The sequence below is a fragment of the Coregonus lavaretus genome (assembly GCF_964263955.1).
Source record: "Coregonus lavaretus genome assembly, chromosome: 15".
NCBI lineage: Eukaryota > Metazoa > Chordata > Actinopteri > Salmoniformes > Salmonidae > Coregonus > Coregonus lavaretus.
The window spans coordinates 49,061,404-49,077,778 of record NC_140002.1 but is presented as its reverse complement, the minus strand read 5'-3'; the positions used below and the strand labels follow the sequence as shown (position 1 = coordinate 49,077,778).

General features: G+C 43.1%; 1 protein-coding gene across 1 annotated transcript in view; it reads right to left on the bottom strand.

The window, feature by feature from the left end:
• LOC311142576 (stromal interaction molecule 1-like) overlaps positions 1–16,375 on the bottom strand; it is an 82,762-nt gene that overhangs the window by 18,873 nt on the left and 47,514 nt on the right. Inside the window, exons 3-5 of the mRNA XM_084178252.1 lie at positions 7,619–7,749; positions 6,191–6,305; positions 5,622–5,733 (exon numbers count right to left, since the gene is read on the bottom strand). Of these exons, the coding sequence (XP_084034378.1) occupies positions 5,622–5,733; positions 6,191–6,305; positions 7,619–7,749 (358 nt within the window). The remainder of the gene's footprint in view (positions 1–5,621; positions 5,734–6,190; positions 6,306–7,618; positions 7,750–16,375) is intronic.

Below are 16,375 nucleotides of genomic sequence, written 5' to 3'. Positions count from 1 at the left end.
CACACAATAACCATTAATGACAAAGCAAAAACTGGTTTTCAGAAATGTTCGCTAAAAAATAAAAATACAAGTATTCAGACCCTTTACTCAGTACTTTGTTGAAGCACCTTTGGCAGCGATTACAGCCTGGAGTCTTCTTGGGTATGACGCTAAAAGCTTGGCACACCTGTATTTGGGGAGTTTCTCCCATTCTTCTTTGTAGATCCTCTCAAGCTCTGTCAGGTTGGATGGGGAGTGTCACTACACAGCTATTTTCAGGTCTCTCCAGAGATGTTTGATCGGGTTAAAGTCCGGGCTCTGGACATTGTCCCGAAGACACTCCTTTGTTGTCTTGACTGTGTGCTTAGGGTTGTTGTCCTCTTGGAAGGTGAACCTTCACCCCTAGTCTGAGGTCCTGAGCACTCTGGAGCAGGTTTTCATCATGGATCTCTCTGTACTTTGCTCCGTTCATCTTTCCCTCGATCCTGACTAGTCTCCCAGTCCCTGCCACTGAAAAACATCCCCACAGCATGATGCTGCCACCATCATATTTCATCATAGGGATGGTGCCAGGTTTCCTCCAGACGTGACGCTTGGCATTCAGGCCAAAGAGTTCAATCTTGGTTTCACCAGACCAGGTAATCTTGTTTCTCATGGTCTGAGAGTCCTTTAGGTGCCTTTTGGCATACTTCAAGCGGGAAGTCATGTGCCTTTTACTGAGGAGTGGCTTCCGTCTAATCACTCTACCATAAAGGCCTGATTGGTGGAGTGCTGCAGAGATGGTTGTCCTTCTGGAAGGTTCTCCCATTCCACAGAGGAACTCTGGAGCTCTATCAGAGTGACCATTGGGTTCCTGACCAATGCCCTTCTCCCCCGATTGCTCAGTTTGGCCGGGCAGCCAGCTCTTCCTAGAGTCTTGGTGGTTCCAAACTTCTTCGATTTAATAATGATGGAGGCCACTGTGTTCTTGGGGACCTTCAATGCTGCAGAAATGTTTTGGTAACCTTCCCCAGATATGTGCCTCGACACAATCCCGTCTCGGAGCTCTATGGACAATTCCTTCAAGCTCATGGCTTAGTTTTTGCTCTGACATGCACTATCAACTGTGGGACCCTATATAGACAGGTGTGTGCCTTTCCAAATCATGTCCAATCAATTGAATTTACCACAGGTGGACTCCAATCAAGTCTGTAGCCATGAAGTGCTTTGAAAGGCTGGTCATGGCTCATATCAACACTATTACACCAGAAACCCTAGACCCACTCCAATTTGAATACCGCCCTAACAGATCCACAGATGATGCAATCTCTATTGCACTCCACACTGCCCTTTCCCACCTGGACAAAAGGAACACCTATGTGAGAATGCTATTCATTGACTACAGCTCAGCGTTCAACACCATAGTACCCTCAAAGCTCATCACTAAGCTAAGGACCCTGGGACTAAACACCTCCCTCTGCAACTGGATCCTGGACTTCCTGATGGGCCGCCCCCCCAAGGTGGTAAGGGTAGGTAACAACACAGGTGCCCTTCAGGTGTGCGTGCTCAGTCCCCTCCTGTACTCCTGTTCACCCATGACTGCATGACCAGGCACGACTCCAACACCATCATTAAGTTTGCCGACGACACAACAGTGGTAGGCCTGATCACCAGGATACCACCAGTGGTTCCAGGATAACAACCTCTCCCTCAACGTGATCAAGACAAAGGAGATGTTTGTGGACTACAGGAAAAAGAAGAGGACCGAGCACGACCCCATTCTCATCGACGGGGCTGTAGTGGAGGAGGTTGAGAGCTTCAAGATCCTTGGTGTCCACATCACCAACAAACTATCATGGTCCAAACACACCAAGACAGTTGTGAAGAGGGCATGACAAAGACTATTCCCCCTAAGGAGACTGAGAAGATTTGGCATGGGTCCTCAGATCCTCAAAAGGTTATACAGCTGCACCATCAAGAGTATCCTGACTGGTTGCATCACCACCTGGTATGGCAACTCCTCGGCCTCCGACCACAAGGCACTACAGAGGGTAGTGCGTACGGCCCAGTACATCACTGGGGCCAAGCTTCCTTCCATCCAGGACTTCTATACCAGGCGGTGTCAGAGGAAGGCCCTAGAAATTGTCAAAGACTCCAGCCACCCTAGTCATAGACTGTTCTCTCTGCTACCACACGGCAAGTGGTACCGGAGCGCCAAGTCTAGGTCCAAAAGGCTTCTTAACAGCTTCTACCCCCAAGCCATTATTTTTTACTTTAGTTTATTTATTCTAAAAACTCTTAACTCTTATTTTTCTTAAAGCTGCGTTGTTGTTTAAGGGCTTGTAAGTAAGCATTTCACGGTAAGGTCTACAGTCGTGGTCAAAAGTGTTGAGAATGACACAAGTATTGGTCTTCACAAAGTTTGCTGCTTCAGTGTTTTTAGATATTTTTGTCAGGTGGTACTATGGTATACTGAAGTATAATTACAAGCATTCCATAAATGTCAAAGGCTTTTATTGACAATTACATTAAGTTTATGCAAAGAGTCAATATTTGCAGTGTTGACCCTTCTTTTTCAAGACCTCTTCAATCCGCCCTGGCATGCTGTCAATTAACTTCTGGGCCACATCCTGACTGATGGCAGCCCATTCTTGCATAATCAATGCTTGGAGTTTGTCAGAATTTGTGGGTTTTTGTTTGTCCACCCGCCTCTTGAGGATTGACCACAAGTTCTCAATGGGATTAAGGTCTGGGGAGTTTCCTGACCATGGACCCAAAATGTCGATGTTTTGTTGCCCAGGCCACTTAGTAATCACTTTTGCCTTATGGCAAGGTGCTCCATCATGCTGGAAAAGGCATTGTTCATCACCAAACTTTTCTTGGATGGTTGCGAGAAGTTGCTCTCGGAGGATGTGTTGGTACCATTCTTTATTCATGGCTGTGTTCTTAGGCAAAATTGTGAGTGAGCCCACTCCCTTGGCTGAGAAGCAACCCCACACATGAATGTTGTCAGGATGCTTTACTGTTGGCATGACACAGGACTGATCGTAGCATGGTCAAGCAAGTTAATGTTTCCGACATTTTCCGACCATTAAACAATTATTGATTTAGAACCACAGAGAGTTCACTATTCCAGCACCATTTCAACTTCCACATTTCAACATCATCAAATCACCTCTACTTAGTCTAATATAGTGACAACTAAAAGATACCAAAAACGATTTAGTCCAATCAACATAAGCTAAATATGATGTGGCCGTACATGGATCTGATTTCTGTGTGTGTGCGTGTTAGTATAAAAACAAAAACATGTTGACTCACCCAACTTGTAGAGAAACGCCAATGCCATCTTTCATATTGACAAAACGGTCTATCACTGTCACACAGTACACGCTTTTTGTTGTCCTTGCTCGCTAGCCTAACTGCCATTCAGGGGCAACGTTAGCTAGTTAACATTAGCCTTCTACAGTACCAGTCAAAAGTTTGGACTCATCTACTCATTCAAGGGGTTTTCTTTATTTTTACTATTTTCTAAATTGTAGAATAATAGTGAAGACATCAAAACTATGAAATAACACATATGGAATCATGTAGTAACCAAAAAAGTGTTAAACAAATCAAAATATATTTTATATTTGAGATTCTTCAAAGTAGCCACCCTTTGCCTTGATGACTACTTTGCACACTCTTGGCATTTGCTCAACCAGCTTAACCTGGAATGCTTTTCCAACAGTCTTGAAGGAGTTCCCACATATGCTGAGCAATTGTTGGCTGTTTTCCTCCACTCTGCGTTCTGACTCATCCCAAACCATCTCAATTGGGTTGAGGTCGGGTGATTGTGGAGGCCAGGTCATCTGATGCAGCACTTCATCACTCTCCTTCTTGGTCAAATAGCCCTTACACAGCCTGGAGGTGTGTTGGGTCATTGTCCTGTTGAAAAACAAATGATAGTCCCACTAAGCCCAAACCAGATGGGATGGTGTATCACTACAGAATGCTGTGGTAGCCATGCTGGTTAAGTGTGCCTTGAATTCTAAATAAATCACAGACAGTGTCACCAGCAAAGCACCCCCACACCATCACACCTCCTCCTCCATGCTTCATGGTGGGAACCACACATGCAGAGATCATCCGTTCACCTACTCTGCATCTCACAAAGACATGGCAGTTGGAACCAAAAATCTCAAATTTGGACTCATCAGACCAAATGACAGATTTCCACCGGATAATGTCCATTGCTCGTGTTTCTTGGGCCAAGAAAGTCTCTTCTTCTCATTGGTGTCCTTTAGTAGTGGTTTCTTTGCAGCAATTCGACCATGAAGGCCTCATAGTCTCCTCTGAACAGTTGATGTTGAGATGTGTCTGTGACTTGAACTCTGTGAAGCATTTATTTGGGCTGCAATCTGAGATGCAGTTAACTCTAATGAACATCCTCTGCAGCAGAGGTAACTCTGGGTCTTCCTTTCCTGTTGCATTCCTCATGAGAGCAAGTTTCATCATAGCGCTTGATGGTTTTTGCGACTGACTGGCTCAAACGCATTAAGAAGTAAAGAAATTCCACAAATTAACTTTTAACAAGGCACACCTGTTAATTGAAATGCATTCCAGGTGACTACCTCATGAAGCTGATTGAGAGAATGCCAAGAGTGTGCAAAGCTGTCATCAAGGCAAAGGGTGGCTATTTTGAAGAATCTCAAATATAAAATATATTTTGATTTGTTTAACACTTTTTTGGTTACTACATGATTCCATATGTGTTATTTCATAGTTTTGATGTCTTCACTATTATTCTACAATGTAGAAAATAGTAAAAAATAAAGATAAACCCTAGAATGACTAGGTGTGTCCAAACTTTTGACTGGTACTGTACATTTAGCTACATATTGAACTTCCATCCTCTCAGGCCAGGGGCACAACAATGTATGAATGAATGGTTGGATCAGAATCGCCATTATAATCATTGGTCAGTACGGAGAATTAAGTAAAACCACAAGTCCAAATCCCTATCTCCATCCACGGTTAATTTAGGAAAGGGCCAATTTTAGCTAGCTGGCTAGCTAGCCACCGGAGGACAACAACACAACGAGATGCAACAATTCAAGTTTTTCTGTCAATGATGTATGCTCTCAATGGGATTTCATAGGAGTGACGCCAAATCCAAGCTGGCTTCCCTTGACACTTTTTTTGGTGCGCCAGAACCATTCATAGTTGAGCTCGCTCAGTTTAGCTCTACGCTGTTTTATAAAAATAATTGTCAAGGGAGGCCAGATGCTCGCTGGCTTCCCTTGCCTTCAATGCTATGGGCGGCAACAATGTCATACTCATTTGGACCAGACAGCATCAGATAGATGGCCTACACGTAGAGAGACAGAGGGGCACTGTTTCGCTCACTCGGATGCTTCTCCTGTGATATACATTCAGCCTCTTGCGAATTGAAGGAAAATTGTGAAACACAGAGTGACGAAATAAAAATTAATTTATGTTTTTTTATTGGTACATTTTTTGGGGGAGCCTGGCTTCCCTTGGTATCCATGAATACACACCACTGTGTGTAACTATTTGTCATTGTAAAGTGTTTTTCATGGTTGCAAAGGCAAAGGGACGCAAATGCCCCCGCAATTCAAGAACGACCCGTGTGTCTGTATGAGGCGTGTGTGTGTTACCTGGGTAAGGCCTTTCCGTCTAGATTGTGCTTCCTGAAGGTGTCCACATACAGAGGGAGCTCCACATAGTGTATGAGCCAGTCTTCCACCTCCACCACTGTCCAGTTGTACACTACACACACACACACACACACACACACATACATACACAAGGGAAGATTAATTGAGTAAGAGCACTGGCGGATCTCTGTCTTTGTCCCAAATGGCACCCTATTCCCTATAGAGTGCCCTACTTTTGAACAGAGCCGCATGGGCCCTGGTCAAAAGTAGTGCACTAAATAGAGACTCGGGTGCCATTTGGGACGCAGCCCCTGTCTATCTGGGGCCTACTCTGTCTCTCTGTATCTACCATGCTAATCTGCTCTAACACAAACAGCTGTCCCAACGCACCCCACACTCACTAACACAAAACAGCCTATTGGAGGACTGGCTGTCCCAATGGACAAACCAGATACACCTGGATTTATGAGAGTGTGAACGGTCTCAGGCTTACCCTCCCTCCTCCACAATCCCTCTTCGCTCCCTCCCAGATACCCCCTTCCCACCCACCTCCCTCATTCCCTCCGTACCGTCCGAGGCCCTCCATACGTTCCACATGTCCTCTACACTGATGAGCAGGTCTGCTCCATGGAAACTGTTGTGTTTTCCTTTGGGGTCATGGTACTTCAGATCCTCCCTCAGGAACTGAGAGAGAGAGAGAGAGAGAGAGAGAGAGAGAGAGAGAGAGAGAGAGAGAGAGAGAGAGAGAGAGAGAGAGAGAGAGAGAGAGAGAGAGAGAGAGAGAGAGAGAGAGAGAGAGAGAGAGAGAGAGAGAGAGAGAGAGAGAGAGAGAGAGAGAGAGAGAGAGAGAGAGAGAGAGAGAGAGAGAGAGAGAGAGAGAGAGAGAGAGAGAGAGAGAGAGAGAGAGAGAGAGAGAGATTACATACTGCTACTGTGTGTTTTGCCTTACATTGTGAACAACTGTTCAAATCCTCAGCCACAAAAACACACACACACACACAAGAAACACACAGAAACACACACACGAGAAACACACAGGATTAGGAGAGCTGTTCAGAGCGCTGCCAGAGGGTTTGGAGTGACACATAGGGACAGGGAGGTCGGGGGGATCATGGGGAGAGTACAGGTGTGAGGACAATGAGGGAGGGAGGCGGGGGGGGGGGGGACAGAGAGGACAGGGGGCAGGAGGATACAGTTACATTTTGTCATATTATTTTGGCCGATATTATATAGATACTTTGACTCCAACTATCAATTTAATTTATAAAAAATGTAATCCTATAGCTTGTTCTCCATCTTCTTTTTAAATAGTGAGCCAACCTGTTTTGAGCACTTTTTTTCCATGACTGATCAAAACTCACTTCTCATGTTTTCTCTTGTCTTTCTGCAGCAGACATATACTGAGTGTACAAAACATTAAGAACACCTTCCTAATATTGAGTTGCACCCCCTTTTGCCCTCAGAACAGCCTCAATTCGTTGGGGCAGGTTTTACAAGGTGTCGAAAGCGTTCCACAGGGATGCGGCCCCATGTTGAATCCAATGCTTCCCATAGTTCCCATGTTGAATCCAATGCTTCCCATGCAATGTTGCAGTTCTTGACACAAACCTGTGACATCAATAAGGAATCATAGCATTCACCTGGATTCACCTGGTCAGTCTACGTCATGGAAAGAGCAGTTGTTCTTAATGTTTTGTACACTCAGCAATATGTTTGGAACATCAAACTGCAATAAAATCACAGTATCGAATCGCAATACATATAGAATCATGAGAATCACAATACATATTATATCGGCACCTAAGTATTGTGGTAATATCGTAACGTGATGTCCCTGGCAATTCCCACCCCTAGTGCTGGTTTTCATCTAATTTGGAGTCCAGGAAACTGACACCTCTCGATAAAACAGCCTTGAGTTTTAATGTGGCCCTGACCTTCAGTACAGTGTGTTTGTGTGTGGATGTGTGTGTGTGTGCATTGTTATGTGTGTATCTCACCCCGTCTGTCTCGCTCATATCCACGGCTCCATCTGCATCATCGTCCATCAGTTTGTGGATGCTACGGATCGCCTCGTAACTCAGCAAAGCGTTCTGATCCTGGCATAGAATCACATCTATCATACACAGTTCTATGGAGAGAGGGAGGGGGAGAGAGTGGGGGCAGAGAGGGTGGGGAGAGAGAGATAGGGAGGGAAAGAGCGAGAGGGAGAGAGAGAAAGTAAGAGAGGGAGGGAGAGAGGGGAGTTGTGAGAAAGAATGAGAGAGAGGGGGGGGGAGAGAGAAAAAGCGTGAGAGAGGGAGAAAGTTAGAGAGGCAAACAGCATCTGTTTACACTAGGCTAATTTCAACCCATCCATCAACACAGCCAACAAAGTGGCCTTCAGGGGAACTGACAGAGGGAGGAAATTACTACGCATTTCTAAGTATGTGTGTGCACACAATGCATGCGTGCGTGCGTGTAGTATTGGCCAAGTGAATGTGCAGGGCTATGGGGTTAGACCTCATGATCTAACTATAAAATAAACAGGTATTAATAGACTAGGAACCACACACAGTCCCCATTGGGAAAACAATACAGTGCTGTGCATTTGGAAAGTATTCAGACCCCTTGACTTTTTCCACATTTTGTTACGTTACAGCCTTATTCTAAAATTTCCTCAACAGTCTACACATAATACCCCATAATGACAAAGCAAAAACAGTTTTTTAGAATTTTTGCAAATGTATTAAAAATATTACATTTACATAACTATTCAGACCCTTTACTCAGTACTTTGTTGAAGCACCTTTGGCAGCGATTACAACCTTGAGTCTTCTTGGGTATGACGCTACAAGCTTGGCACACCTGTATTTGGCACACCTTCTCTGCAGATCCTCTCAAGCTCTGTCAGGTTGGAAGGGGAGCATTGCTGCACAGCTATTTTCAGGTCTCTCCAGAGATGTTAGATCGGGTTCAAGTCCGGGCTCTGGCTGGGCCATTCAAGGACATTCAGAGACTTGTCCCAAAGCCACTCCTGCATTGTCTTGGCTGTGTGCTTAGGGTCGTTGTTCTGTTGGAAGGTCAACCGTCGCCCTACTCTGAGGTCCTGAGCGCTCTGGAGCAGGTTTTCATCAAGGATCTCTCTGTACTTTGCTCCATTCATCTTTCCCTCAATCCTGACTAGTCTCCCAATCCCTGCCACTGAAAAACATCCCCACAGCATACATCCCCACAGCATGATGCTGCCCCCACCATGCTTCACCGTAGGGATGGTGCCAGGTTTCCTCCAGACGTGACACTTGGAATTCAGGCCAAAGAGTTCAATCTTGGTTTCATCAGACCAGAGAATCTTGTTTCCCATGGTCTGAGAGTCTTTAGGTACCTTTTGGCAAACTCCAAGCAGGCTGTCATGTCCCTTTTCCTGAGGAGTGGCTTCTGTCTGGCCACTCTACCATAAAGGCCTAATTGGTGGAGTGTAGCAGAGATGGTTGTCCTTCTGGAAGGTTCTCACATCTCCACAGAGGAACTCTGGAGCTCTGTCAGTGACCATTGGGTTCCTGACCAAGGCCCTTCTGCCCCGATTGCTCAGTTTGGGGGGTAGGAAGGTGTCCTTAATGTTTTATACACTCAGTGTATGTTGTACTGTGTGTGTGTGTGTGTGTGAGAGAGAGAGCTTGCTAACTGTGGGATTCTTTAAGCATTGAACAGGTCAGAGTCAGTGTTTGAAGTTGTTAAGTGGAAGTTTTTGGCAATACACTGTAGATGTAGGCATATTTGTTCCAGAGTAGAGAGACCCACAGTAGCTACTGTAATTGAACACTGGCAGTGTCTGCTGTGGCAGGTGGGAAGGGGCAAATTACCGGAATGTCTTTATATTGTATTCGCTTTTGAATATAATTGACATTAGTTTATTCTTGTAGTTTTTGTTGTTGTTATTTTACATTCTTAGTAGATTTAACCTCTCAATGTTCATCACAAAGTGCACCAGATTGATGCATTTAGCTGTTCAAATTCCATTTTCTTTCTTCCGGGGGAGACCCCCGGATCCGCCTACTAGGGTTCCCCATTAAGCTTTGGGCTAAGCCCCAAATGTCCTCAAATCCTAGAAACAGCCTTGCACACTCACACAGCCAAAACCATTCTAGATATATAGCCTAGGTCATTTCCATGTAAAAGGACTCATGAGCACCAACATGTGAAGTTCGTGGGAGCATGTCAAATTGGGTGTCAAATGAAAGCTAAGTCTATTTTTTTATTTTTTTATTAAGACGTATATACATTTTTCAACCATTTTCCATCCTAAAAAGTAGGAATAATGAAAGGCTTTGATTTCTTGTCAAACAGATGGAGAAGGGGTCTTTGAAAACATCTAGCAGAAAAAGTATTAAAAGGTATTAGAAATAAATCCAAACTCAATAATGTTGAAGTAAAGACCCCTGCCAACTAATAGCAACACATATTTAGTTTGGGATAATTTTTTCTGCCTTCTGTAAGTTTAAGAAACCTTGTCTTCTGCCTTGAAATTCCGTTACCAAAAAGCCACATATCTTTAAGATATTTTCTAATTTCTCTCCCTCATGAGGGAGGATAATAAACATTCACAGAAGTAACAAGTAAAGGTAGATCTATCAATGACTTACAGATTTTTTAAATTCATTATTAAATGATAAAAAAATCTAACAGAATTTCTGAAAAAATCAGTAACAGTTGTAACAGTTCAATTCTGCAATTGAATTGGCTACAATGGGAAATCATAGAAGTCACAAACCACAGTTGGGTCACCTGCTACGACTTTCTGTCATCTGGTGGTCAACGCAAGAGTGTGAAATGTCTGGACATCCCCTCCCTCTCCCTCCCTCCCTCTCTTCTCTCTCTCCACATAATGCCACCTGTCCCGGCTCTTACTGACACCTACCCATGAGCCCCCTCTCTTTCCGTTTACTGTAAGGAGCATACCCACTGAGCACTGACCGACACCGGACGTCCGTTGATGTCTAAAAGTAGTATAAATTTGGTCAGTCCGCCCTGGCTTCGATTTCAACGTCCACATTCTTCGGACCAGCCTTGATTTCAATGTTCACAGACGTCTGGACCGACCTTCATTTGGCCTAAACATAGACGTCCATTAATGTTTCAGATTTGGTCCGGTCCAAATCTGAACCAATCATAGACATCTAAGTTTCACAAGTTTGTACAGCACAGTAGAGTACAGTACAGTCCATTACAGTAGAGCACATTAGAGTACAGCACAGTACAGTAAAGAAAAGTAGAGTATAGTACAGTACATTACAGTACAGTAGAGCACAGTAGAGTACAGTATAGTAAATACAAGTAGAGTAGAATTCAGTAGAGTAGAATAGAGTGGAGTAAAGTTAAGTACAGTACACAGTAGAGCACACTAGAGTTGACTATACTGTACTGAACTCTACTCTACTATATTCTACTGTTCAGTAATGTACTGTACTGTACTCTACTGAGCTATACTGTGCTGTACTTTGATATACTAACTTGTGAAAAGTAGACATCTATGATTGGTTCCGATTTGTTCTGGTACGGCCCAACCAAATTTGGTCTTGTTTGGTGGCGGAGCTCATTCAAATAATAGCCAGTGTGTAGAATAATACCCAAATATATGCAATATGGATTGCCCCCTACTGCAATCCATGAAACACACAAGTGCCACCATACACTAGAGACAGTGAGGGAGCAGAGAAAGAGGTGGATAGAGTCAAAGAAAGATGAGTAGCATTCCTTTTGGAATGAAAAGAGGAAACAAGTGGATGTTAGAGATTCGAGTGAGAGGCCACAGTGCATTCCTTTCCAAATTATTTTCCTAAATTGTGCCTTCCCAGAATTACACACGCACACACAGTTCTCCTGTTGCATGATGTGTGTGTGTGTGTGTGTAAAGAGATCTGAGGAGTCTGACAGAGAACTGGAGCCATGAGGATTTATACAGTGTTCTGTTTAGACAGGTCATGTTCAGCTCCCTCTTTCTCTCTCACACAAACACACGCACTCTCTCACACACATCATAACTAACACTCTCACTCACAGAGCAGTCAGACTAACACAGGCCGTGTCCGAATACATTTACATTATATTTTAGTCATTTAGCAGACGCTCTTATCCAGTGCGACTTACAGTTAGTGAGTGCATACAGTATTATTATAATATATTTTTATTTTTATTACTGGCCCCCCGTGGGAATTGAACCCACAACCCTGGCGTTGCAAACGCCATGCTCTACCAACTGAGCTACATCCCTGCCGGCCATTCCCTCCCCTACCCTGGACGATGCTGGACCAATTGTGCGCCGCCCCATGGATCTCCCGGTCGCGGCCGGCTACGACAGAGCCTGGATTCGAACCAGGATCTCTAGTGGCACAGCTTCCACAGAGACCACTGCGCCACTCAGGAGGCCCATACTTACATCCTAAATAGTAGGCCGTTTCAGTATCCGAAAAAATAATGTTTAATAGTATGTGACATTTCGGAAATCAAGTATACTTTAAATGCCCGGATGTCATACTCATTTCGGCTTTGACAACAGCTGATCAATTAGATATGGGGATGGCTACCAAAATCAACGAATAGCAGGAAGCAACGCAATCGCGCATTACACATTCTCAGTATGCGAAAATATAACGTTTTATAGTATGTGAATTTCAAAAATCTAGTATGCTTTAAATGCCAGGATCTTATACTCATTTTGGCTTTTCATCTAGTACAATTCGCTGCACACTTTTTGGGAATTTCACAGCCACAGTGCATTGGAAGAGGGGCGTTGCGAATTTTGATAGCTAGGTCTCTTTATGTAAACAAAACATCTTGGCAGATGGCAAATAGTGAATCTTCTGCGGTGGTGTTTAAATGTAAGTAGTTTTTGTTCTCCTTAAAATGATCGCAACTATTTCATTGTGATGTTACTGTAATGAATACTCAGGGAGAAAAAGGTGTAGATTCACGCGCAGAGTGTGGCAGGTGTTTATACGCCTTTGCAGAAGGCAGGAATCATGGTCACAGGCAGGCAATGGTCATACACCGGTAGGCAAACAGGCAGGTGAAACAATACTAGGACTGAAGGCTAAAACTGGTTCTTATAAACGAGCTAGGAAAAGGCTTAGTAGAGTCAAAACGAACAATACCTCACAAGGCACAAACAGAAAGAACTGAACTAAATAAGGAGGTGATGAGACCAGGTGAGTAACTAACACAGGTGAAATCAATGAACAAAAATGAAAGACAGGGCTACGTTCAAGAACACAAGGTGAACTAAGAAAATAAATACAGAACCTTACAGTTACATCTTTGAAAACAGATCTGCAGCCTGACGTGCCCTTAGCTAGCTACGTGCTTTAGGAGGACTAGAAGTTATACAGTGCCTTCAGAAAGTTTTCACACCCCTTGACTTTTTCCACATTTTGTTGTGTAACAGCCTGAATTTAAAATGGATTCACGAGCCTACACACAATAACCCACAATGTCAAAGTGGAATTATGTTTTTCGAAATGTTTACAAATTATTTAAAAATGAAAAGCTGAAATGTCTTGAGTCAATAATTATTCAACCCCATTGTTATGGCAAGTCTAAATACGTTCAAGAGTAAAGATTTGCTGAATAAGTCACATAACATTCCTATTTTCCACAGCGGTGCTGGTCCCAACACTTCTCTTTTCTTGTAGTTCTCATGATTTGTCACATTGGTTTATCTGTGTTAAACTGATTGTAATTTTAATGCTATGCAATGTCCCTGATTGCACTGACTTTGCTCACAGCTGCTTGTTTGAAGAAGTGTACTTACTGTGATCAAGATGTGGTTGTCCCACTGGCTATCCTAAGTTGAATGCACCAATTTGTAAGTCGCTCTGGATAAGAGCGTCTGCTAAATGACTTAAATGTTAAATGTAATAACAAGTTGCAATAATAGTGTTTAACATGATTTATGAATAACTACCTCATCTCTGTACCCCACACATACAATTATCTGTAAAGTCCCTCAGTCGAGAAGTGAATTTCAGACACAGATTCAACCACAAAGACCAGGGAGGTTTTCCAATGCCTCGCAAAGAAAGGCACCTATTGATAGATAGGTACAAATTGAAAAGCAGACATTGAATATCCCTTTGAGCATGGTGACGTTATTAATTACATTTTGGATGGTGTATCAATACACACAGTCACTACAAAGATACAGGAATTCCTAACTCAGTTGCTGGAGAGGAAGAAAACTGAGGATGGATGAACAACATTGTAGTTACCCCACAATATTAACCTTATTGACAGAGTGCAAAGAAGGAAGCCTGTACCGAATAAAAAATATTCCAAAACATGCATCCTGTTTGCAACAAAACATGCATCCTACTGCAAACTATTTGGCAAAGCAATTCACTTTTTTGTCGTGAATACAACGTTTTATGTTTGGGGCAAATCAAATACAACACATTACTGAGTATGCTTGTAATCGTTTAGGACTGGGGGTTTTCAGGATAAAAAAAGAAACGTAATGGAGCTAAGCACAGGCAAAAACCTGGTTCAGTCTGCTTTCCACCAGACACTGGTAGATTAATTGACTGTTCAGCAGGATAATAACCTAAAACACAAGGCCAAATCTACACTGGAGTTGCTTACCAGTGAATGTTCCTGAGTGGCCTTGTTACAGGTTTGACTTAAATCTGCTTGAATCTATGGCAAGACCTGAAAATGGTTGCCTAGCAATGATCAACAACCAATTTGACAGAGCTTGAAGAATTTTGAAAATAATAATGGGCAAATGTTGTACAATCCAGGTGTGCACAGCTCGTAGAGATTTACCCAGAGAGTTCTAATCGCTGCCAAAGGTGCTTCTAAAAAGTATTGACTCAGTGGTGTGAATACTTGTGTAAATGAGATATTTCTGTATTTCATTTTCAAAAAATTTGCTAATATTTCTAAAAACATGTTTTCACTTTGTCATTACGGGGTATTGTGTGTAAATGGTTGAGAAAAAGTTTAAATAGTAACCGTAGCTACAGGGAACTTGCTTGCTGTTGAGCGAAAACTTCATATTTAACATAAGCCTAGTTAGCTAGCTAGCTACTTGCTGTAAATACCAGGGCTTGTGTTCAAACTGTTACAGGGTCTAATGACAATACCAAGCATTGAATTCAGTGGCGAACACGGCAGAAGAAAAAAAGGTTTTGAATTAGCTAACTATAGCCACATGACTATCTTGCCACTGCACTATGCACTGCCACTAGCTATAGCTAACGTAGTAACGCGGTAGCCTACTGTACATTCCTATTTTCCACAGCGGTGCTGGTCCCAACACTTCTCTTTTCTTCTAGTTCTCCTGATTTGTCACGTTGGGTTATTAGTGTTAAACTGATTGTAATTTTCATGCTATGCAATAATAGTTTCTACCTGAATGGTCACAGCCTGAATGGGTCTAGCTAGTTCCATTGCACATAACCTGTTATGGTGAAAGTAATGGTAAGCTGCACTCGTTACTGTTTTACCTCCGTACTCCAATTTGATAAAGTATGTGGCAGTCTAGCTATCTACAGAAATCTCACACAACTCTAGTTTGCTCATGTTTTGGTTAATGTTGTACTTCATCTTATGTCTTTTCAGGATCTATGTGAAGGAGTGTGAGCTGGAGAGGCAGCTGTCACCTGCATGGGTGAAAAAGAAGTAGGAGAACCATAAGCAAAAATTCACGGTATGCTATTGTATGTTACAGTATCTTGACATTAATTGCTGTGCTGAACTTGGCTAATAAAGTTCCCCTTTTCTCTGAGAACAACAACACTTACCCATCTATTTCCTATGCTTCACCAGCACATTCATGTAAGTGTGAAGATATACATGTTAGAAAGGTGCAATTATGACAGAGAAATGTAATTGGCATAATACCTTTTACAGGCGTTTACATGTAGTATGTTTGATTCTGAAAGCTATCCTTTTCCATATTTTTCAGGAGTTGAAAGCTTCTCCCATTGGAGTCAGGGGCTGCCACTCCAACACCCCACCGGTCATCATCTCCTCCTCTCCCTCTCAGAAGGGTCCAGATGTGGAGGTGGGAGAAGTAGGTGACTGCCAGGGAGGCACGCCTTATGACCATTTTAGAGGCCATGATTAGGAAGTAGTTTTATGTATTTTATTCCAAGGTGTAACAGTAATGAGTGCAGCTTACCATTACTTTCACCATAATAGGTTATGTGCAATGAAACTAGCTAGCTAGCTAACTAGGCTAATTTTAAATATGAAGTTGTCGCTCAACAGCAAGTAACCGTGTAGCTAACGTTATTGTTCGAACAGTTATAACTTCTAGTCCTACTAAAGCACATAGCTAGCTAAAGGCACGGCGGGCAGCAGGCTGCAAATCTGTTTTCGAAGATGTACGATGAAATAGTCATAATCATTTTAAGGAGAACAAAAACTACTTACATTTGAACACCACTGCAGAAGCTTTGCTATTCGCCACCTACCAAGTTGTTTTCTCCGAGTGTGTGTGTGTGTGTGAGTGTGTGTGTGAACGTGTGTGTTGCTGTAATGTACTACTCATCTATCTGTGACATAACCAGCGTGAAATACAGTTCCCCACACTGGCACTCTCCGTCCCGTAGTTAAACTCCTAGCTAAGTGGTTATAAACCTTCATACCTGATTATGTAGTGTTTACGTAGCTATTAAGTAGCTCTTATGAGGGGTCTAAGGCAAACTGTGAGTGATATTGTTTAGCTGTGGCTGTGAGGGGTGGATAGGACTCTGCTTCTACTCAGGGAGATGGACAGG